Raw genomic sequence first — 25,684 nt, 5'->3', positions numbered from 1 at the left:
GATATATGCTTTTGCTATTGTATTTCCACATTTCTGTAAGTATGCAATTTTTTTTCTGTCAACAGACAAAGAGGTCGGCTGGAATCGATGATTCGTAATTTGAACCCTGAGAGGGAAAAGGTTGGTGAAGCAATGGTCTGGTGTATTGAACATGCAGATGCAGCTGAGGAGATTTGTCAGTGCCTTACCGAGGCTCTCACTAATAATGACACAGCAATGCCTAAAAAGGTAAATATTTTTTTGAATATGGAATAATATCCTCATTGGTTTTACATGATAGAATGGAAAGACCTGTGTGATTTTATTCTCCAGATTTTAGCAGTACATATAATACATTCTTAAAGTGTAATGTAATTTTATTCAGTTGATCTTGTGTCAGTATGTAGTATTCTGTTTTGCACTAGCTGACAGACTGCCTCATGAAGTAAGTCCTTCTTAAGCCCAGGTTAATTCATGGTTTCAGATACTCTTTATTGACACTGATGTCAACTGTACATTCCTCCACTTTGTCCAACCATATCTCTTTTCATTGTCTTCTCCCCTCAAAACCCCCATCATTTCTCTCGAAATCATCATCGCCTTATTTCCGAACCAGCTCATCGAGTCGATTCTCTTTCTAGCCCTCCATCCCCTATCTCCTCCCTCTGAACCTATGCTATCTTGTGTACTTTCCTTGCATAGGTTCTTCCAAGTGTGCTCCCATCTTCAAGTAGACAAGGAGTATGGCTCAGGTGTCATATCTTATCAAGTCTTAAAGGAGTGTGCCTCTTAGCTGGCTTTGATCCTTACTCACCTGTTTTAGCTGCCTAAAACTCCAGATTTATCCTTCCCCTTAGAATTATACCTTGCTGCAGCCCATCCATATGAAGAGTGATTGCTGTAACCCCTCCAGTGATCACCCTCACACATCTGTTTTCTCCATAGTCTCTGAAATTTCTCCTTAGCTCTTACTTTCTCAGACAGTAGAATCCCATTACCTTCTTTCTGATTACCAGCGCAAATTTTGCTATGTTAGGTTTACTGGTGATCTATGCAACCTACCACTGGACCTCCTTTCTCAGGGATTTTGGTGAAACTTGTCATGGCCCTTGATTTCTCCAAGGCATATGATGGTGTTTTTCTGCTTTTTTCTTAACCCTATTATACCCTAATGCAGTTTCCTCTCTAGCTGTTCCATTTTGGAGTTTGTTGATGGAGTGACTGTTGCCTCCTCTCCTGTCAACATTGGCATTCTACAAGGTTGTCTCATATTTTCTTTTCTCGTTCTTCTCTCAGAATGACCCCTTTTCAACTTCTAACCCTGTTCTGTCTTATGCTGGTTATTCCATTGTACTCATTCTAACTCACTTTCCCTCCCCAATTTCTTCTAATTCTCATTCTCTTTCTCATACCGAATTTACTTCCTTTTTCATTTTGGACCTGTGCAATATCTCAGATTGAGAAAGCAGTAACCAAGTTAGATATAGGAATACCTGTTTCAAAAAGACATTAGTGTATGTGGGCGAGGAGGAAAGATGGAAAGCGGGCATTATTGGATTTCATATTAAATTGATCATTGTGCGAAAGAGAGGATCTTAGATGCGAATATGCTGTGAGAGGCAGCTGGTAGGATGTCTAGTTACTTGATGGAGGTGTAGGTGAAGATTTGTAGAGGCTTTAGGAAGAGGAAAGAAATTGGTGAGATGGTAATGAAAGTAATTGAACTTGGATGAGAGGCTTGCATGAAGAGATGCCAAGAGAGATTGAGTGTAGAATGGCAAATGGTTGGAGTAAATGAAGCTAGAGGAGGGGATGAAAATGGGAGGTATTTAGGGAAGCACTGTTGACATGTGCAGTAGACCTCTGTGGTGTAGCAGTTGATGTTGCTGATTGTAATGCATTCATGAGCCATACAGGGTCAAGTGCACAGTTTCGAAACTGAAACCTGTTCCCAGCAGTCTGTTTGCAGTTACCCTAGCTGCTCATCCTTCCTAAGGTTTGGTTGATGAATTGTATACCTTTTGGGTACTTATTTGCCTTTTTCGTTTTAGCAAGGTACTGCCAGGAACAGACGAAGGAAAAGCCTCATTTGCTCATGTGTATTCTCTTGATGTCTTGTGTAATGCACTGAAACCACAGCTGTGCTCACATCCAGGGCCCATAGACCTTGCCATGATCCCTAATTGCTTCATTTGCCACCATTCAGTCCATTGACAGCACATCGCTCATACCTATCACCCTCCTACATGTACGGGCCCCAGCCACTCAAAATATTTTTCACTCCATCCTCCCTTCTCCACTTTTGTCTTGCCTTGTTCTTCCCCTCTTCCTGTCTGACACATGTATCCTGCTTGTTAACCTCTCCTGACTCATTCTATCCCTATGTCCAAATCTTTCAGCACACTTCAGCTTTGTCAATTACACTCTCCTTATTACCACACCTCTCTCTCTTAAAGGATATTATTGTCTCGTTCAAACCATACTGCATCACACATTATTTTCAAACATTTCATTTCCAACACAACCATCTTTAGCTTATGCCTCATATCCAAACAACAGTGTAAGGCCAACAATACCTTCAAACATACCCCAGTTTTGCCCTCCCAGAAAACAACCTCCCTTTCCACACACTGCTTCCAGGACCTTTACCCCCATACCCATCTTATGATTGATTTTTACTTTCATGGTTCCATTTATTTTTGTGTCCACTAAAACTCTCATACCCATCTTATGACTGATTTTTACTTTCATGGTTCCACTTACTTTTGTGTCCACTAAAACTCTCCACTTCCTCCAAATGTTCTCCTTTATAACTCACACTCCAGCTGGACTGTTCCTCTACCGTGCTAAACCTAATAATTTTGCTTTTGTTGACACTTACTGTCAACTTCCTTCTCTCATACACTCTGAAAGTCAGACATCAACTTCTGCATTTTCTCTCTTAAATCTTCAACCAATGCTGTGTCATCAGCAAACAACAGTTAACTTACTTTTCAGTTCTCTCGCCCCCAACAAACAGCGTACTTACTCCTCTCCAAGACCCTTAGATTTAGTTCCCTTATTACCCCATCCATAAACAAATTAAACAGCCATGGTGACATCACATGCCTCTGCCCACCTTCACCTGGAATCACTCACTCTCCCCTCTGACTAATCACTGATATGACTCATACTTTTGATAAGAAAAAGATATTGAATATGATTATTTGAATGTTGTGAAAAATGTTTGGAAGACTACAGTATTTCATGCAGTATTAGGAAATCTGAAATGCACTTGGAATGACTACAGAAACATCTGAAAGAAAGCTAGGCTCCTGGCTGAAGTCAGTCCTTCATGAACTTTTGGGTAGACATCTATACAGCATGGGTATTGGCTATGTAAAATTTTAACTGTGTTAGTATTGTATTATGTAGTTTTAAGTATTGCCCCATCTTCTCTCCCCTTGGGGCATAGAACCCATTCAGTCAGATTTTGCTCATCCGCTATACCCTATTACCCTGATTAGTGCTTAGGATACATTCTTGGGAAATGGAATGCTAAGTGAAACAGCTTTCTATGGGGATATTATATCATTGCATGTACTGAGATGCATTTCTGATGGCAAGAGTTTGGGAAGAGGGGCAAGTATGCAGTCTGTTGTGGATGAGAGAGCTTGGGAAGTGAGTCAGTTGTTGTTCGCTGATGATAGAGTGCTGGTGGCTGATTCGTGTGAGAAACTGCAGAAGCTGGTGACTCAGTTTGGTAAAGTGTGTGAAAGAAGAAAGCTGAGAGTAAATGTGAATAAGAGCAAGGTTATTAGGTACAGTAGGGTTGAGGGACAAGTCAATTGGGAGGTAAATTTGAATGGAGAAAAACTGGAGGAAGTGAAGTGTTTTAGATATCTGGGAGTGGATTTGGCAGCGGATGGAACCATGGAAGTGGAAGTGAATCAAAGGGTGGGGGAGGGGGCAAAAGTTTTGGGAGCATTGAAGAATGTGTGGAAGTCGAGAACATTAACTCGGAAAGCAAAAATGGGTATGTTTGAAGGAATAGTGGTTCAAACAATGCTATATTGTTGCAAGGCGTGGGCTATAGATAGAGTTGTGCAGAGGAGGGTGGATGTGCTGGAAATGAGATGTTTGAGGACAATATGTGATGTGAGGTGGTTTGATCGAGTAAGTAATGTAAGGGTAAGAGAGATGTGTGGTAATATAAAGGGTGTGGTTGAGAAAGCAGAAGAGGGTGTTTTGAAATGGTTTGGTCACATGGAGAGAATGAGCAAGGAAAGATTGACCAAGAGGATATATGTGTCAGAGGTGGAGGGAATGAGAAGAAGTGGGAGACCAAATTGGGGGTGGAAAGATGGAGTGAAAAAGATTTTGAGTGATCGGGTCCTGAACATGCAAAAGGGTGAAAGGCGTGCAAGGAATAGAGTGAATTGGAACGATGTGGTATACCGGGGTTGACGTGCTGTCGATGGATTGAACCAGGGCATGTGAAGCATCTGGGTTAAACCATGGAAAGTTCTGTGGGGCCTGGATGTGGAAAGGGAGCTGTGGTTTCAGTGCATTATACATGACAGCTAGAGACTGAATGTGAATGAATGTGGCCTTTGTTGTCTTTTCTTAGCGCTACCTCGCGCAGATGCAGGGAGAGGGGGTTGTTATTTCATGTGTGGCGGGGTGGCGATGGGAATGAATAAAGGCAGAGAGTATGAATTATGTACATGTGTATATATGTATTTATCTGTGTGTGTTCAGAAAAGAAGAGAGAATGTTGGGGTGAAGAGAGTGGTGAGAGTAAGTGAGCTCGGGAAGGAGACTTGTGTGAGGAAGTATCAGGAGAGACTGAGTACAGAATGGAAAAAGGTGAGAACAAAGGAGGTAAGGGGAGTGGGGGAGGAATGGGATGTATTTAGGGAAGCAGTGATGGCTTGCGCAAAAGATGCTTGTGGCATGAGAAGCGTGGGAGGTGGGTTGATTAGAAAAGGTAGTGAGTGTTGGAATGAAGAAGTAAGATTATTAGTGAAAGAGAAGAGAGAGGCATTTGAACGATTTTTGCAGGGAAAAATGTAAATGAGTGGGAGAGGTATAAAAGAAAGAGGCAGGAGGTCAAGAGAAAGGTGCAAGAGGTGAAAAAGAGGGCAAATGAGAGTTGGGGTGAGAGAGTATCATTAAATTTCAGGGAGAATAAAAAGATGTTTTGGAAGGAGGTAAATAAAGTGCGTAAGACAAGGGAGCAAATGGGAACTTCAGTGAAGGGGGCTAATGGGGAGGTGATAACAAGTAGTGGTGATGTGAGAGGGAGATGGAGTGAGTATTTTGAAGGTTTGTTGAATGTGTTTGATGATAGAGTGGCAGATATGGGGTGTCTTGGTCGAGGTGGTGTGCAAAGTGAGAGGGTTAGGGAAAATGATTTGGTAAATAGAGAAGAGGTAGTAAAAGCTTTACAGAAGATGAAAGCCGGCAAAGCAGCAGGTTTGGTTGGCATTGCAGTGGAATTTATTAAAAAAGAGGGTGACTGTATTGTTGACTGGTTGGTAAGGATATTTAATGTATGTATGATTCATGGTGAGGTGCCTGAGGATTGGCGGAATGCTTGCATAGTGCCATTGTACAAAGGCAAAGGGGATAAGAGTGAGTGCTCAAATTACAGAGGTATAAGTTTGTTGAGTATTCCTGGTAAATTATATGGGAGGGTATTGATTGAGAGGGTGAAGGCATGTACAGAGCATCAGATTGGGGAAGAGCAGTGTGGTTTCAGAAGTGGTAGAGGATGTGTGGATCAGGTGTTTGCTTTGAAGATTTTTTTTTTTTTTTTTTTTTTTTATACTTTGTCGCTGTCTCCCGCGTTTGCGAGGTAGCGCAAGGAAACAGACGAAAGAAATGGCCCAACCCCCCCCATACACATGTATATACATACGTCCACACACGCAAATATACATACCTACACAGCTTTCCATGGTTTACCCCAGACGCTTCACATGCCTTGATTCAATCCACTGACAGCACGTCAGCCCCGGTATACCACATCGCTCCAATTCACTCTATTCCTTGCCCTCCTTTCACCCTCCTGCATGTTCAGGCCCCGATCACACAAAATCTTTTTCACTCCATCTTTCCACCTCCAATTTGGTCTCCCTCTTCTCCTTGTTCCCTCCACCTCCGACACATATATCCTCTTGGTCAATCTTTCCTCACTCATCCTCTCCATGTGCCCAAACCACTTCAAAACACCCTTTTCTGCTCTCTCAACCACGCTCTTTTTATTTCCACACATCTCTCTTACCCTTACATTACTCACTCGATCAAACCACCTCACACCACACATTGTCCTCAAACATCTCATTTCCAGCACATCCATCCTCCTGTGCACAACTCTATCCATAGCCCACGCCTCGCAACCATACAACATTGTTGGAACCACTATTCCTTCAAACATACCCATTTTTGCTTTCCGAGATAATGTTCTCGACTTCCACACATTCTTCAAGGCCCCCAGAATTTTCGCCCACTCCCCCACCCTATGATTCACTTCCGCTTCCATGGTTCCATCCGCTGCCAGATCCACTCCCAGATACCTAAAACACTTCACTTCCTCCAGTTTTTCTCCATTCAAACTTACCTCCCAATTGACTTGACCCTCAACCCTACTGTACCTAATAACCTTGCTCTTATTCACATTTACTCTTAACTTTCTTATGTGGTGTGAGGTGGTTTGATCGAGTAAGTAATGTAAGGGTGAGAGAGATGTGTGGAAATAAAAAGAGTGTGGTTGAGAGAGCAGAAGAGGATGTTTTGAAATGGTTTGGTCACATGGAGAGAATGAGTGGGGAAAGATTGACCAAGAGGATATATGTGTCAGAGGTGGGGGGAATGAGGAGTGGGAGACCAAATTGGAGGTGGAAAGATGGAGTGAAAAAGATTTTGAGTGATCGGGGCCTGAACATGCAGGAGGGTGAAAGGCGTGCAAGGAATAGAGTGAATTGGAACGATGTGGTATACCGGGGTCGACGTGCTGTCAATGGATTGAACCAGGGCATGTGAAGCGTCTGGGGTAAACCATGCAAAATGTGTGGGGCCTGGATGTGGAAAGGGAGCTGTGGTTTCGGTGCATTATTACATGACAGCTAGAGACTGAATGTGAACGAATGGGGCCTTTGGTGTTTTTCCTAGCGCTACCTCGCACACATGAGGGGGGAGGGGGTTGTTATTCCATGTGTGGCGAGGTGGCGATGGGAACAAATAAAGGCAGACAGTATGAATTATGTACATGTGTATATATGTATATGTCTGTGTGTGTATATATATGTGTACATTGAGATGTATAGGTATGTATATTGTGCGTGTGTGGACATGTATGTATATACATTTGTATGTGGGCGGGTTGGGCTATTCTTTCATCTGTTTCCTTGCACTACCTCGCTAACGCGGGAGACAGCGATAAAGCAAAATAAATATATATAGAAATATCTGTGTGTGTATATATATGTATATGTTTAGATGTATAGGTATGTATATGTGCATGTGTGGACGTATATCTATATACATGTGTATGTGGGTGGGTTGGGCCATTCTTTCGTCTGTTTCCTTGCGCTACCTCGCTAATGCGGGAGACAGCGACAAAGTAAAATAAGAAAATAAGTAAATAGATAAGCTGAATGAATATAATACACTACTGTGTATGAGTGTTACAGATATTAACAAACACAGATTATTACAGTAACCTTTTTTTTTTTTTTTTTTTTGCTGTCTCCCGCGTTTGCGAGGTAGCGCAAGGAAACAGACGAAAGAATGGCCCAACCCACCCACTCTGTAGTGGACATTGCACTGCACTGTATATCAAATCCATGTGGGCATAATACAATTGCAGGATACAACATAAGGTTTACCACAGTGACGTTCTACACATGAATTTTACCGTCAGAACTAAAACATGCCTTATATTTGGAAAGAGAAAAATATTTTCTTTTAAAGATTAAAACAATCAGCCCAATATCTGGATTTGGGATTTACTTTTGAATGATCACTATTTGACTTGAAAGGTGATAACAGTATCATGGTTAATTAAGCGTATTTCTTACATATATATATATATATATATATATATATATATAGGTGAGTTTGAATGGAGAAAAACTGGAGGAAGTGAAGTGTTTTAGATATCTGGGAGTGGATCTGTCAGCGGATGGAACCATGGAAGCGGAAGTGGATCATAGGGTGGGGGAGGGGGCGAAAATTTTGGGAGCCTTGAAAAATGTGTGGAAGTCGAGAACATTATCTCGGAAAGCAAAAATGGGTATGTTTGAAGGAATAGTGGTTCCAACAATGTTGTATGGTTGCGAGGCGTGGGCTATGGATAGAGTTGTGCGCAGGAGGATGGATGTGCTGGAAATGAGATGTTTGAGGACAATGTGTGGTGTGAGGTGGTTTGATCGAGTAAGTAACGTAAGGGTAAGAGAGATGTGTGGAAATAAAAAGAGCGTGGTTGAGAGAGCAGAAGAGGGTGTTTTGAAATGGTTTGGGCACATGGAGAGAATGAGTGAGGAAAGATTGACCAAGAGGATATATGTGTCGGAGGTGGAGGGAACGAGGAGAAGAGGGAGACCAAATTGGAGGTGGAAAGATGGAGTGAAAAAGATTTTGTGTGATCGGGGCCTGAACATGCAGGAGGGTGAAAGGAGGGCAAGGAATAGAGTGAATTGGAGCGATGTGGTATACAGGGGTTGACGTGCTGTCAGTGGAGTGAATCAAGGCATGTGAAGCGTCTGGGGTAAACCATGGAAAGCTGTGTAGGTATGTATATTTGCGTGTGTGGACGTGTGTATGTACATGTGTATGGGGGGGGGGTTGGGCCATTTCTTTCGTCTGTTTCCTTGCGCTACCTCGCAAACGCGGGAGACAGCGACAAAGTATAAAAAAAAAAAAAATATATATATATATATATATATATATATATATATATATATATATATATATATATTTATATCTTGTACTCGATGGACATTCAGAATGGCAGAATTAAGAGAAGAAGACAGGTCACTCTTGACAAAAATTGATGAATCCATGGGTAATGTAACTCCACTCGATAGCAGTACCAGCCAAAATACAGAAAGAGGAATACCAGAACAAGAAACAGGGAGCAGCAGAGACTCACAGAGTGAGTGGAAGAAAGCACATTCTGCTTTAGCTTCAGCCTGTGTCACTTGTATGGGGAACATGGTTGCTGCCAATTCTACAACAAGAAAGCTACTTTGGCCACATGTGGTACCAATATTAAGAGAACTTGAATATCCTGACTGGCAAGTGTCTCAAATGGCATCCATGATTCTACATAACTGTCTTCTGGAACTGGATCTTAGGAAGCAACTTTGTCATTTACAGGTTGTACCTCTGATCCTTGCTGTGGTTACAAGAATGTTCTTCCGCCCACCAGTGATGCAACTACGTTTGTGAATCAAGAACCATTGCAACACAAACCTCGCCATGTGGTAGAGTGTCCCGCAGTGTATCGAGACAGACTTCCCCAGAACTTTTTAAAGGGGAAGTAAATGTTTATAGTTGTGTTACTGGAGTGATAGTTTTTATACATGGTGCTTTGACAAGAAAATAGTGAAATTGGAAAAAATGTAGCTTAGACATTGAAGCTTATTGATACAGTGGTTAAATTGATGAGAACTACTATTGACGTTTGTGTAAATAAATTATACATTTCCCTTTTCCATAGCCATTGGTTTTTTTTTTTTTTTTTTTTTTTTTTTTTTTTTGCCGCTGTCTCCCGCGTTTGCAAGGTAGCGCAAGGAAACAGACGAAAGAAATGGCCCAACCCACCCCCATACACATGTATATACATACGTCCACACACGCAAATATACATACCTACACAGCTTTCCATGGTTTACCCCAGACGCTTCACATGCATTCAAAAGTCTCTCTTTTATACGCCTATCATTTAACATGTAATCTAATAATGCCCTTTGACCCTTGATTCAGTCCACTGACAGCAGGTCAACCCCGGTATACCACATCGATCCAGTTCACTCTATTCCATGCCCTCCTTTCACCCTCCTGCATGTTCAGGCCCCGATCACACAAAATCTTTTTCACTCCATCTTTCCACCTCCAATTTGGTCTCCCACTTCTCCTCGTTCCCTCCACCTCCGACACATATATCCTCTTTGTCAATCTTTCCTCACTCATTCTCTCCATGTGCCCAAACCATTTCAAAACACCCTCTTCTGCTCTCTCAAAAATGCTTTTTTTATTTCCACACATCTCTCTTACCCTTACGTTACTTACTCGATCAAACCACCTCACACCACACATTGTCCTCATACATCTCATTTCCAGCACATCCATCCTCCTGCGCACAACTCTATCCATAGCCCACACCTCGCAACCATACAACATTGTTGGAACCACTATTCCTTCAAACATACCCATTTTTGCTTTCCGAGATAATGTTCTCGACTTCCACACATTCTTCAAGGCTCCCAGAATTTTCGCCCCCTCCCCCACCCTATGATCCACTTCCACTTCCATGGTTCCATCCGCTGCCAGATCCACTCCCAGATATCTAAAACACTTTACTTCCTCCAGTTTTTCTCCATTCAAACTTACCTCCCAATTGACTTGACCCTCAACCCTACTGTACCTAATTACCTTGCTCTTATTCACATTTACTCTTAACTTTCTTCTTTCACACACTTTACCAAACTCAGTCACCAGCTTCTGCAGTTTCTTACATGAATCAGCCACCAGTGCTGTATCATCAGCGAACAACAACTGACTCACTTCCCAAGCTCTCTCGTCCACAACAGAATGCATACTTGCCCCTCTTTCCAAAACTCTTGCATTCACCTCCCTAACAACCCCATCCATAAACAAATTAAACAACAATGGAGACATCACACACCCCTGCCGCCACAAACCTACATTCACTGAGAACCAATCACTTTCCTCTCTTCCTACACGTACACATGCCTTACATCCTCGATAAAAACTTTTCACTGCTTCTAACAACTTGCCTCCCACACCATATATTCTTAATACCTTCCACAGAGCATCTCTATCAACTCTATCATATGCCTTCTCCAGATCCATAAATGCTACATACAAATCCATTTGCTTTTCTAAGTATTTCTCACATACATTCTTCAAAGCAAACACCTGATCCACACATCCTCTCCCACTTCTGAAACCACACTGCTCTTCCCCAATCTGATGCTCTGTACATGCCTTCACCCTCTCAATCAATACTCTCCCATATAATTTACCAGGAATACCCAACAAACTTATACCTCTGTAATTTGAGCACTCACTCTTAACCCCTTTGCCCATTATGTGATATTCATTTTTCATTTCATTTCAAGCTAGAAGTTTCAGTTTTCTAAATTATTTCTTACATTTTTCATATGTATATATATATATATGTATATGTGTGTGTGTGTGTGTGTATGTGCGTATGTATGTGTATGTTTATTTTTTTTTTTTTTTTCAAATTATTTGCCATTTCCCGCATTAGCGAGGTAGCGTTAAGAACAGAGGACTGGGCCTTTGAGGGAATATCCTCACCTGGCCCCCTTCTCTGTTCCTTCTTTTGGAAAAAAAAAATGAGAGGGGAGGATTTCCAGCCACCCACTCCCTTCCCTTTTAGTCGCCTTCTACGACACGCAGGGAATACGTGGGAAGTATTCTTTCTCCCCTATCCCCAGGGATGTTTATATATATATGTATATATATATATATATTATCCCTGAGGATAGGGGTGAAAGAATACTTCCCATAGTAACATATCCTTACTAATCAATGAATAACAGTAAACATTGTACATTATTGTATTACAAATGACAGTTGTTTGATGAATAGTGATGATTGTAGGATAATGATCGAGAGAGGTAGTGTGTCATTGATACGCAGTGGGTGGGAGGGAAGTGGGGGGAAATGGATATTGTGTGGCTCTGCTCTGGTCGAAGCTAATCCATTTATGCATCATTGAAATTATGATGTAGATGGTGGTGATAAAGGTAGTGGTGATGATGGAGATAGTTATGTGGTACTGAGGTGGACTGGTGAGGGGGTGATGCATCCATCGGTTTCTTTAGTAACACTGGCCACAGTATTGCCAGATACTGTTGAACAGCTAATCGACACCAGCAAAATTGAGTGTCAGTATAAATGAGCAAGAATGTTTTTTTTTTTTTTCTTTTTTTTTTTTTTTTGCTTTGTCGCTGTCTCCCGCGTTTGTGAGGTAGCGCAAGGAAACAGACGAAAGAAATGGCCCAACCCACCCCCATACACATGTATATACATACGTCCACACATGCAAATATACATACCTACACAGCTTTCCATGGTTTACCCCAGACACTTCACATGCCTTCATTCAATCCACTGACAGCACGTCAACCCCGGTATACCACATCGCTCCAATTCACTCTATTCCTTGCCCTCCTTTCACCCTCCTGCATGTTCAGGCCCCGATCACACAAAATCTTTTTCACTCCATCTTTCCACCTCCAATTTGGTCTCCCTCTTCTCCTCGTTCCCTCCACCTCCGACACATATATCCTCTTGGTCAATCTTTCCTCACTCATTCTCTCCATGTGCCCAAACCATTTCAAAACACCCTCTTCTGCTCTCTCAACCACGCTCTTTTTATTTCCACACATCTCTCTTACCCTTACGTTACTTACTCGATCAAACAACCTCACACCACACATTGTCCTCAAACATCTCATTTCCAGCACATCCATCCTCCTGCGCACAACTCTATCCATAGCCCACGCCTCGCAACCATACAACATTGTTGGAACCACTATTCCTTCAAACATACCCATTTTTGCTTTCCGAGATAATGTTCTCGACTTTCACACTTTCTTCAAGGCTCCCAGAATTTTCGCCCCCTCCCCCACCCTATGATCCACTTCCGCTTCCATGGTTCCATCCGCTGCCAGATCCACTCCCAGATATCTAAAACACTTCACTTCCCCCAGTTTTTCTCCATTCAAACTCACCTTCCACTTGACTTGACCCTCAACCCTACTGTACCTAATAACCTTGCTCTTATTCACATTTACTCTTAACTTTCTTCTTTCACACACTTTACCAAACTCAGTCACCAGCTTCTGCAGTTTCTCACATGAATCAGCCACCAGCGCTGTATCATCAGCGAACAACAACTGACTCACTTCCCAAGCTCTCTCATCCCCAACAGACTTCATGCTTGCCCCTCTTTCCAAAACTCTTGCATTCACCTCCCTAACAACCCCATCCATAAACAAATTAAACAACCATGGAGACATCACACACCCCTGCCGCAAACCTACATTCACTGAGAACCAATCACTTTCCTCTCTTCCTACACGTACACATGCCTTACATCCTCGATAAAAACTTTTCACTGCTTCTAACAACTTGCCTCCCACACCATATGTTCTTAATACCTTCCACAGAGCATCTCTATCAACTCTATCATATGCCTTCTCCAGATCCATAAATGCAAGAATGTATCCCTTCAAAATTTCATTACATAACATTTTTAGATATGGAGTGAGAAAGCAGAAAGATAGAGGTGATTAGATTGGTAAAGTGGGTATGGTAACTTGCAGTGGATGTGTTGCCAAGCATTTATCCCTTATCCTCTTAAGAAAACCTTCCCTACCAATCCTTGGTTCAATGGCTCCTGTTCTAAGGCTGTTCAAGCAAGTGATCAGGCTTGGAAAAACTCTTCTTCCTTTGACGCCCTTTCAGCATTTATCACTGCCCATAATCATTGCAGATACATTATCCATAAAGCAAAGTTTTACTTTATTCAAAGGAAGTGCAGTAATCTCTTTATCATCCACTGGAAGGTTTTTCTTAGCAAAGGCCATTGCTGACAACTTTTGTTACTTTACCTTTTCTTCACTTTTCTGTTCTGATGGAACTATACCTATCTCTCCCATAGACATAGCAACTCTCTTTGGCACCCATTTCTCCTATCACATTCTTTCTTCCCTGATGCACCTCTTGATGATCCTATGCCCTTCCCTGTAATCTTTTTTCAGTGTCTGAAAAGCACTACTTTCTCTGGACTCAAGTAAGGCTTATGGCATCCATCCCTGTGTACTGCCTCTTAACTTGTACCTGTACTTGCTCGACTGTTCCATGTTTATTTAAAAACCATAACTTTTCCCTCTTCTTGGAAGCATGTGTTGGTTCAACCCATTCCAAAGAAGTCTTGGAATCCTTCCTCAACCTCCATATCCTTAAACACCTTGTATCACACAGTATTGCTTCCATAAGGTGAGATCCACTTGTGATATTCTCTACTATCTTACTAATGTCTGGTCATCATCCCTGAAAGATTTTAGGGAATCATATGTAGTTGCCCTTGACATATCCAAAGCTTTTGACAGGCTTTTGGCATTGGGGTCTCATCTCTAAGCTCCCCTCTTTTGGGTTCACTCCTTCTCTTTGCTCCCTTATATCTAGCTTCCTCTCTGACCAATGTATCTCTGTGGTTGTTGATGGTTCAGCCTACCCCAGTTTCTCCATCAACATTAGTGTCCCTCACGGTTCTGTTCTGTCCCCCACACCTTTTCTCATTTTTATCAACACTTTCCTCTCTTTCACAAATAACTAAATGCAAATACTGCATTTAGTGACTCAACACTGCATTCTTCCACATCCTTCAGTTCTGCTCCTTCTTTCACTCGATTTACATCTCTTCTTGACACAACTTCATCATTAAACTCAGGCTCAGACAGGGGATCTCAGTGGGATAGATGAAATCTGGTCAAGTTTTTTGCCTCCAAGACCCAGTTTCTATCTGTCTCTTCATGGAAAATGCCTCACAATTTTCCTCTATCCTTTGACGGTTCTGTAATTTCACCTCTTGACTCAGTGAACATACTAGGTATTACTGTAACATCTACTCTTTCTTGGAAATCCTACATTATGGAAGTAGCTATGTCTGCTTCTAAGAAACTGGAAATCCCATTTAGATATGGAATATTTTTCTTCATAATAGTTGCTTCGTCTGCACAAAGGACTGATCCATCTTTATATGGACTTCTGTTCTCACGTGTGGGGCAGTTCTAGCTCTGCATCCTTACTTGACAGAGTTGATTCAAAAGTGGTCTGACCCATAGACTTTCTCAGTCTAACTTAAAACCTGACGTGCTTTCCTTACACCAGTGTTGGTTCATTTTCCTTCTTCTGTAGGTATTTCTTTGCTTTTTGCTCCCAAGAGCTGGCTGCTTGTGTTCTTCCACCACTATATAGACTATGCAGTACTCAGCAAGCTGTTATGTCTCATGATTTCAAGGATGGGCCTTTCTGATAACCATTTCTTTCCCAACGTTTCAAAGCCTTGGAACTCTCTACCCTCTCATGTCTTTCCCTGTAATTATGACTTGGCACATTTTGAATGCAAGAGTTTTGGAGAGAGGGGCAAGCATGCAGTCTTTTGTGGATGAGAGGACTTGGGAAGTGAGTCAGTCGTTGTTCGCTGATGATACAGCACTTGTGGCTGAATTGGATGAGAGACTGCAGAAGCTGGTGACTGAGTTTGGTAAAGTGTGTGTGAAAGAAAAAAGCTGAGAGTAAATGTGAATAAGAGCAAGGTTATTAGGTACAGTAGGGTTGAGGGACAAGTCAATTAGGAGGTAAGTTTGAATGTGAAAACTGGAGGAAGTGAAGTGTTTTAGATATCTGGGAGTGGATTTAACAGTGGATGGAACATGGAAGCAGAAGTGAGTCACAGGGTGGGAGAGGGGATGAAGGTGCTGGGAGCGTTGAAGAATGTATGAAAGGTGAGGACATTATCTCAGAAAGCAAAAATGGGTATGTTTGAAGGAATAGTGGTTCCAACAATGTTATATGGTTGTGAGGTGTGGGCTATAGATAGGGTTGTGCGGAGCAGGATGGATGTGTTGGAAATGAGACGTTTGAGAACAGTATGTAGTATGAGGTGGTTTGATCGAGTAAGTAATGAAAGGGTAAGAGAGATACGTGTGGTAATAAAAAGAGTGTGGTTGAGAGAGCAGAAGAGGGTGTATTGAAATGGTTTGGTCACATGGAGAGAATGAATGAGGAGAGATTGACGAAGAGGATATATGTGTCAGAGATGGAGGGAACGAGGAGAAGTGGGAGACCTAATTGGAGGGGGAAGGATGGAGTGAAAAAGATTTTGAGCAAATAGGGCCTGAACATGCAGGAGGGTGAAAGGCATGCAAGGAATAGAGTGAATTGGAACATGGTATACCAGGGTTGATGTACTATCAATGGATTTAATCAGGGCATGTGAAGTGTCTGGGGTAAACCACGGAAAGTTTTGTGGGGCCTGGATGTGGAAAGGGAGCTGTGGTTTCTGTGCATTACACATGACAGCTAGAGACTGAGTGTGAATGAATGTGGCCCTTGTTGTCTTTTCCTAGCGCTACCTCACACACGTACAGAGGGAGCGGGGTGCCATTTCAAGTGTGGCAGGGTGGCGACGGAAATGGCTGAGGGCAAAGTATGAATATGTACATGTGTATATATGTATTTGCCTGTGTATGTATATGTATATATACATTGAAATGTATAGGTATGTATATGTGCGTCTATGTATATACATGTGTATGTGGGTGGGTTGTGCCAATCTTTCGTCTGTTTCCTTGCGCTTCCTCATTAACTTGGGAGACAGCGACAAAGTTTAACAAGAATGAATAAATAACATTTAATTTAAAAGACAAGTTTTTCTATCTATCTATCTGTCTGTCAGTATCTTTTATGCCACTTCATTTTGGGAACTCCCCCAAGTGAGTGGTAATGGCAAAAGTCTCCATAACTGGGGAAATCTAGTGCCTCTTCCTTAACAGGCCACTGTCAGGGGACAACTCTGGTGCATTGTTTTCAGAGGCTCCTACTCTGTGTTCTTGCCAACTATTTCTGCCTGTTTTACCTGATTTTTCCGATTAATATTCAAGACTACTACTACTACCTAATGGTCCTGCCTGCTTCTTTTACCTAACTAACATTCCTACCTACTATCTCTATCTATTGCTCTTACCATTTTACCAAAAGACAGGGCTAGCGTAAAGTGCTTACCACAGGAAAATCTAGAGTTTGAAGAATAAGTTGTGTTAGTTAAAGTGTTGTCAAGCATTATGTATGATAAGGAGAGATTGTATGTTTGTGGTCAAAATGGTAGCAAGCCAAGTATGAGTGAGGCAGAAAGAAAAGACTGCTGCTTGGGTCAAAGGAGTGCATCTTGACAACTAGTTTTTCACTTCCTCCAAAATTTGTAAATGCTTTCCCTTATCTCATTGTTTTCCCTTTCAAAATCCTTTCTATATTTCACTTAAGGCCTTACCTTGATTTGGACTTTTGTCCATGACTGAAGCTTGCAATGTAAAGAAAAATAAGTGCTCCTTGCTAACCTACCTTCGCTTAGCCTACCTTCCCTTTTTCTAACAAACTGCCCCTTGAACAAGTCACCTTTGTTGCTGTTAACTTCGTGTTTGTCGTGGCAGAAACTTTTATCGTCTGTTTTTAATAATGGTTCTGCCCATCATTGTAGCCAGTTTGAAAGCATCACAGATGTTGAACAACTTCCACCCAACTCGACACTTGTAATTTTACAAGGAGAGGCTTTTCTTGGCACTTGAGATTTGCTAGCAGCACTAGTCCTTGCTGGCCTTCTTCCGGACATGATGGATGAAAAATAGTCAGTAATATAGGCATATTAGCAAGTTAGTAAAGTTGCGTACGCAGTGTAAGTGTGAAAATTTGCACTGTACTAACAGAGGATGGCTCTCAGCACTGAGTGGATATGAGTGTCTGTGTACGGCACTCTGATTGGCTTAGTATGAACAGAGCTTTTCTCAGTGTGTTGTAAATGCTCAGACTTATAACTTCTAATGTATAGATTTTCATTTTTTTTTTCTGTAAAGCTAGAGCTTCAAGATGCAAACAGAAATGCAATAATGAAACAGCCCTCTAAGGGGCAGTGATAACTAGGGTATTAGTGTGTATCTGATGACTAATGTCAGCACACTCTGGTCAGTTTTCCAATTCTACTCTGTCATTTCTAACAAAATCACCAAGCCTCACCACACATTGTTCATGGGAATTTCATCACCACCATATCCATTCTTCTCCATTCTTTTGCATTTAGGGCCTAAAACTCATTTCCATTGCATTTTATTAGAATTATTGTTCCCTCTTGAAAATATTGTGTGCTCTGGCTTCCCACTGTTATGTTAAAGAGAAAGAGTATAAGAGAAAGAAAACAGCAGTGTTTCAGTGATTATTTGGAGTTTTTATTTACAGCAGGCTGTGAGCCATGCTGGTGGAGATTTAACTAAATAATTTAGGAAATCATTGAAGGAAGTGGCAGGTCTATAATGTCTCCCTATGAAATACCTTACAGGAATTAAAATTGATTTATCTTTTACCAAGATGATGTACTTTTCATGATATGATAAGTGATAGTAAGATTTATGCAAAAGGAATGAAATTATTTTGTTTTCTTTCAGATTGCAAGAGTATATCTGGTCTCAGACATATTGCATAATTGCAGTGTAAAAGTATCAAATGCATCATTCTATAGAAAAGGGTAAGATATTGTAATATTTTTCCTTGTAGTTTGATTTGAAATATTCTTAATCTCTATTTTTTCAAATTTTTCCTGTGATAAGGAGAAATGTATATGAACTACTACTCTCATACCATTCATTATATTTGCTTTATCTCAGGCCCCTCGTCTTGATTATGTAGTACTTTGTTCTTGCACTAAAATTTCTTTTTCTTACTATATGTACCTTTTACAAATCTTTTTTCCATAATGTTTTCTGAGATGAGCAGAGTTTCAGAGTAACTACTACTATTTTAGTAATTCCCTACATTTTTATGATTTGAGCCTCTTGTTGTGATAATGCAGACCTTTGTGTTTACATATAGATATTTCTTTTCTCCCACTGTGTGTATTCTCACATGAATTACTCTTAATTTTTGACATGGTTTATTTGTATATATTTTTGTACTCATTATTCTGTTACAACCGTGTCCTTGTATGGGCTGTGTGTATGTATACTTAATAGCATTTGAAGGATTCTTGTGGAAGATATGTTCCAAATTTATTCAAATATTCTTTTGTACACCATATTATTAGATAAAAGAAATTAGTGCTCCATTGTTACTACACTTTAAATTTCATTAATAAGCTGATGATGAATTAAAAGTACAAAGTATGACGCCCAAGCTTGCTAGTGGATGATGACACTCAGTTCGGACTTTCTCTGTTTAGTAAGTAACGGATAGTTTGTGCTCAGACTTTAGTCATCATTACTAGGGAGCTGACCTGTTGAAGCTGTTAGCCCCATAACTCCTCCAGATGTATATTTATACAAGTTGAGCCACTCTTTTGATGTGTATACACATCGAGATTTACTCCTTTATTTGAAGGCTTAATTGATTGCCAAGTTGGCTAAAATTTTTATTATGATGTCTTCCCATGTTTATTCACCCCTTAGCCATACCAAAGAGATGTCTCCCCATGTTTATTCACCCCTTAGCCATACCAAAGAGACTGCATTCCCTTGAACGTTTTAGGCACTTGATTAGCTTTTATTTGATGATTTAAAGTACCAGGCAGTGATGATTGTAAATTCTTTGATGGCGATCTTTTTGTGGAGCATATGTGGAGTGATTTTATGGGCACTTACATTTTGAGCATTGAAAATGACCAAGATGAGGCACCAGAAAGTGTTCTTAACACAAGTGGATCCAGTGCTGCCAGCAGTCAGCTAAAACCAAAGATTGTTTAGTTTTCCCTTGTTCTCGTATTGTCTGTATGATCATTTACCTCTTTGCCTGTGGAAAGTGATTTCATGAACATGGACTCTCCCCATATTGAAGCTGATCAAGAAATGGTTTTCTTAGCAGCATGTGAAGCCTAAGTTGCCAGTGATTGTCCTAGAACTAAAGCTTGTCTGTATTTTAATTGATCTAGTAATATTTGTGTTATTTTCCTCATTGGCATGGCATGTGCAAGAGAAGCATATGGCATGGGAAAGGTGGGCATATGAGAAGGGGAAGTGAGTGTTAGGATTCCGAAATAAGTTGTTAGTGAAAAAGAAAAGAGAGGATTATGGGTGGCACTTACTGGAGAGGAATGTGAATTATATGCAAGAGAGAGCAATTGGAGGTCAACAGAAAGATGCAGGTGATGAAAAAGAGGGCAATTGAGAGTTGGGCTGACTTAAGTATCAGTGAATTTCAGGGAGAATGAGATGATTTGGAAAGAAGTTAATTGTGGGGACAAACAAGGAAACAAATGGGAACATCATTAAAGGGAGCAAATGGGGAAATGGTAAAAGACAGTGATGAGGTGAAGTGGAATGAGTACTTTTAAGGATTGTTGAATATATCTGATGATAGGATGCCAAATGTAGGGAGTTTGGGTAGGAGAGGTGTGCAGAGTGAGGGAGTCAGGGCACTTGGTTTAGTAAAGAGGCAAAAGGTTGTGAAAGCCTTGCATAAGATGAAGTGTGGCAAGGTGGTTGGAGTGGATGGTATTACAGGTGAATTTCTTAAGAAGAGTGACAGTGTTATTAATAAATTGGTTAGCTAGCTCTGCTTTTCATTGTATGTACGAATCATAGTGAGGCGCCTGACAATTGGCAGAACTCACATATTATGCCATTGTATAAAAGCATTGAGGACAAAGGTTATTGTTTGAATTACAGTGGTATAAGTTGCTGAGTGTAGTTTTTAAGTTGAAGGTAAGTGTGGTGATTGAGAAGGTGGTGGCACACACAGAGCATCAGAATGTGGTTTCAGGAGTGGTAGAGGATATGTTGATCTGGTGTTTGCTTTAAAGAATGTTTGTGAGAAGTACTTAAAGAAATAAGGATTTGTCTGTGCCATTTATGTTATCTGGAGAAAGCATATGACAAGGTTGATAGAGATGCTTTGTTGAAGGAACTTACATACTTAATCCTGCCCCAGGAGTCCCTTCTATTTTTATGAGGCTCCTGCAGCACTCAGGAAACTGGTCAAGTGTGCTAGTTGGGCCCTTAGATCATAAAGTGATTTGATGTTGTGTGTAGCTCCCTGTGCAGAGACTGGAGAGCAATTGAGTTGGACATATGTGCTTGGTATCTTCTCTATGGTAGTTTCATTTTTGCGCATGAAGTGTCTTGGGATATGTTTAAACCGTTTGCTGAGTTTTATTGATTACCTGCTTATGTATGAGTACCTACAATGAGATTTTGCCTAGTGGCAGGGATAGTGCATTGTGCTTACTACTTGACTTGTATGTTGAGAAAAGATGTTTCCTTCGATTGCTTTGCCACATCCCTCTCCCCCCTTTTTTTGAAGCTGAGATGGCATGGGCAACTGAGACCCTAATCAAGTCCATCTCATTAATGATATTTTTTCATACATTTTTGTCATATATATATTATTTTTTATTTTATTTTATTTGCTTTGTCGCTGTCTCCCACGTTTGCGAGGTAGCGCAAGGAAACAGACGAAAGAAATGGCCCAACCCACCCCCATACACAATGTATATACATACACATCCACACACACAAATATACATACCTGTACATCTCAATGTACACATATATATACACACACAGACACATACATATATACCCATGCACACAATTCACACTGTCTGCCTTTATTCATTCCCATCGCCACCTCGCCACACATGGAATACCATCCCCCTCCCCCCTCATGTGTGCGAGGTAGCACTAGGAAAAGACAACAAAAGCCCCATTCGCTCACACTCAGTCTCTAGCTGTCATGCAATAATGCCCGAAACCACAGCTCCCTTTCCACATCCAGGCCCCAAACAACTTTCCATGGTTTACCCCAGACGCTTCACATGCCCTGATTCAATCCACTGACAGCACGTCAACCCCGATATACCACATCGATCCAATTCACTCTATTCCTTGCCCTCCTTTCACCCTCCTGCATGTTCAGGCCCCGATCACACAAAATCTTTTTCACTCCATCTTTCCACCTCCAGTTTGGTCTCCCACTTCTCCTCGATTCCTCCACCCCTGACACAAATATCCTCTTGGTCAATCTTTCCTCACTCATTCTCTCCATGTGCCCAAACCATTTCAAAACACCCTCTTCTGCTCTCTCAACCACGCTCTTTTTATTTCCACACATCTCTCTTACCCTTACATTACTTACTCGATCAAACCACCTCACACCACACATTGTCCTCAAACATCTCATTTCCAGCACATCCACCCTCCTGTGCACAACTCTATCCATAGCCCATGCCTCGCAACCATACAACATTGTTGGAACCACTATTCCTTCAAACATACCCATTTTTGCTTTCCGAGATAATGTTCTCGACTTCCACACATTCTTCAAGGCTCCCAGGATTTTCGCCCCCTCCCCCACCCTATGATTCACTTCCGCTTCCATGGTTCCATCCGCTGCCAGATCCACTCCCAGATATCTAAAACGCTTTACTTCCTCCAGTTTTTCTCCATTCAAACTTACCTCCCAATTGACTTGACCCTCAACCCTACTGTACCTAATTACCTTGCTCTTATTCACATTTACTCTTAACTTTCTTCTTTCACACACTTTACCAAACTCAGTCACCAGCTTCTGCAGTTTCTCACATGAATCAGCCACCAGTGCTGTATCATCAGCGAACAGCAACTGACTCACTTTCCAAGCTCTCTCATCCACAACAGACTTCATACTTGCCCCTCTTTCCAAAACTCTTGCATTCACCTCCCTAACAACCCCATCCATAAACAAATTAAACAACCATGGAGACATCACACACCCCTGCCGCAAACCTACATATATATTTTTTTTTTTTTATTTATTTTGCTTTGTCGCTGTCTCCCGCGTTTGTGAGGTAGCGCAAGGAAACAGACGAAAGAAATGGCCCAACCCACCCCCATACACATGTATATACATACGTCCACACACACAAATATACATACCTACACAGCTTTCCATAGTTTACCCCAGACGCTTCACATGCCCTGATTCAATCCACTGACAGCACGTCAACCCCAGTATACCACATCGATCCAATTCACTCTATTCCTTGCCCTCCTTTCACCCTCCTGCATGTTCAGGCCCCGATCACACAAAATCTTTTTCACTCCATCTTTCCACCTCCAATTTGGTCTCCCACTTCACCTCGTTCCCTCCACCTCCGACACATATATCCTCTTGGTCAATCTTTCCTCACTCATTCTCTCCATGTGCCCAAACCATTTCAGAACACCCTCTTCTGCTCTCTCAACCACGCTCTTTTTTTATTTCCACACATCTCTCTTACCCTTACGTTACTTACTCGATCAAACCACCTCCACCTCACACCACACATTGTCCTCAAACATCTCATTTCCAGCACATCCATCCTCCTGCGCACAACTCTATCCATAGCCCACGCCTCGCAACCATACAACATTGTTGGAACCACTATTCCTTCAAACATACCCATTTTTGCTTTCTGAGATAATGTTCTCGACTTCCACACATTCTTCAAGGCTCCCAGGATTTTCGCCCCCTCCCCCACCTTATGATCCACTTCCGCTGCCAGATCCACTCCCAGATATCTAAAACACTTTACTTCCTCCAGTTTTTCTCCATTCAAACTTACCTCCCAATTGACTTGACCCTCAACCCTACTGTACCAAATTACCTTGCTCTTATTCACATTTACTCTGAACTTTCCTCTTTCACACACTTTACCAAACTCAGTCACCAGCTTCTGCAGTTTCTCACATGAATCAGCCACCAGCGCTGTATCATCAGCGAACAACAACTGACTCACTTCCCAAGCTCTCTCATCCCCAACAGACTGCATACTTGCCCCTCTTTCCAAAACTCTTGCATTCACCTCCCTAACAACCCCATCCATAAACAAATTAAACAACCATGGAGACATCACACACCCCTGCCGCAAACGTACATTCACTGAGAACCAATCACTTTCCTCTCTTCCTACACGTACACATGCCTTACATCCTCGATAAAAACTTTTCACTGCTTCTAACAACTTGCCTCCCGCACCATATATTCTTAATACCTTCCACAGAGCATCTCTATCAACGCTGTCATATGCCTTCTCCAGAGCCATAAATGCTACATACAAATCCATTTGCTTTTCTAAGTATTTCTCACATACATTCTTCAAAGCAAACACCTGATCCACACATCCTCTACCACTTCTGAAACCACACTGCTCTTCCCCAATCTGGTGCTCTGTACATGCCTTCACCCTCTCAATCAATACCCTCCCATATAATTTACCAGGAATACTCAACAAACTTATACCTCTGTAATTTGAGCACTCACTTTTATCCCCTTTGCCTTTGTATAATGGCACTATGCACGCATTCCGCCAATCCTCAGGCACCTCACCATAAGTCATACATACATTGAATAACCTTACCAACCAGTCAATAATACAGTCACCCCCTTTTTTAATAAATTCCACTGCAATACCATCCAAACCTGCTGCCTTGCCGTCTTTCATCTTCTGCAAAGCTTTTACTACTTCTTTTCTTTTTACCAAATCATTTACCCTAACCCTCTCACTTTGCACACCACCTTGACCAAAACACCCTATATCTGCCACTCTATCATCAAACACATTCAACAAACCTTCAAAATACTCACTCCATCTCCTTCTCACATCACCACTACTTGTTATCACCTCCCCATTTGCGCCCTTCACTGAAGTTCCCATTTGCTCCCTTGTCTTACGCACTTTATTTACCTCCTTCCAGAACATCTTTTTATTCTCCCAAAAATTTAATGATACTCTCTCACCCCAACTCTCATTTGCTTTCTTTTTCACCTCTTGCACCTTTCTCTTGACCTCCTGTCTCATTCTTTTATACATCTCCCACTCAATTGCATTTTTTCCCTGCAAAAATCGTCCAAATGCCTCTCTCTTCTCTTTCACTAATAATCTTACTTCTTCATCCCACCACTCACTACCCTTTCTAATCAACCCACCTCCCACTCTTCTCATGCCACAAGCATCTTTTGCACAATCCATCACTGATTCCCTAAATACATCCCATTCCTCCCCCACTCCCCTTACTTTCATTGTTCTCACCTTTTTCCATTCTGTACTCAGTCTCTCCTGGTACTTCCTCACACAAGTCTCCTTCCCAAGCTCACTTACTCTCACCACCCCCTTCACCCCAGCATTCATTCTTCTTTTCTGAAAACCCATACAAATCTTCACCGTAGCCTCCACAAGATAATGATCAGACATCCCTCCAGTTGCACCTCTCAGCACATTAACATCCAAAAGTCTCTCTTTCGCGCGCCTGTCAATTAACACGTAATCCAATAACGCTCTCTGGCCATCTCTCCTCCTTACATACGTATACTTATGTATATCTCGCTTTTTAAACCAGGTATTCCCAGGTATATATATATATATATTTTTTTTTTTTTCTCCCAAAAGAAGGAACAGAGAAGGGGGCCAGGTGAGGATATTCCCCCAAAGGCCCAGTCCTCTGTTCTTAACGCTACCTCGCTAATGCGGGAAATGGCGAATAGTTTGAAAAAAAAAAAGATATATATATATATATATATATATATATATATATATTTTTTTTTTTTTTTTTTTTTTTTTTTTTCCAAAAGAAGGAACAGAGAAGAGGGCCAGGTGAGGATATTCCCTCAAAGGCCCAGTCCTCTGTTCTTAACGCTACCTCGCTATCGCGGGAAATAG

At 41.5% G+C, this 25,684-nt stretch overlaps 1 protein-coding gene across 4 annotated transcripts in view; it reads left to right on the top strand.

Moving 5' to 3' along the window:
• LOC139761845 (U2 snRNP-associated SURP motif-containing protein) overlaps nucleotides 1–25,684 on the top strand; it is a 434,305-nt gene that overhangs the window by 212,119 nt on the left and 196,502 nt on the right. For all 4 annotated transcript variants that reach the window (XM_071686407.1, XM_071686396.1, XM_071686389.1 and 1 more), the window contains 2 exons: nucleotides 66–228; nucleotides 18,465–18,544. In XM_071686407.1, the coding sequence (XP_071542508.1) occupies nucleotides 66–228; nucleotides 18,465–18,544 (243 nt within the window). The remainder of the gene's footprint in view (nucleotides 1–65; nucleotides 229–18,464; nucleotides 18,545–25,684) is intronic.

Source organism: Panulirus ornatus, chromosome 3, assembly GCF_036320965.1.
Source record: "Panulirus ornatus isolate Po-2019 chromosome 3, ASM3632096v1, whole genome shotgun sequence".
NCBI classification, from domain to species: domain Eukaryota; kingdom Metazoa; phylum Arthropoda; class Malacostraca; order Decapoda; family Palinuridae; genus Panulirus; species Panulirus ornatus.
The sequence above is the reverse complement of the archived record's forward strand: the minus strand, read 5'-3'. Positions and strand labels throughout refer to the sequence as shown.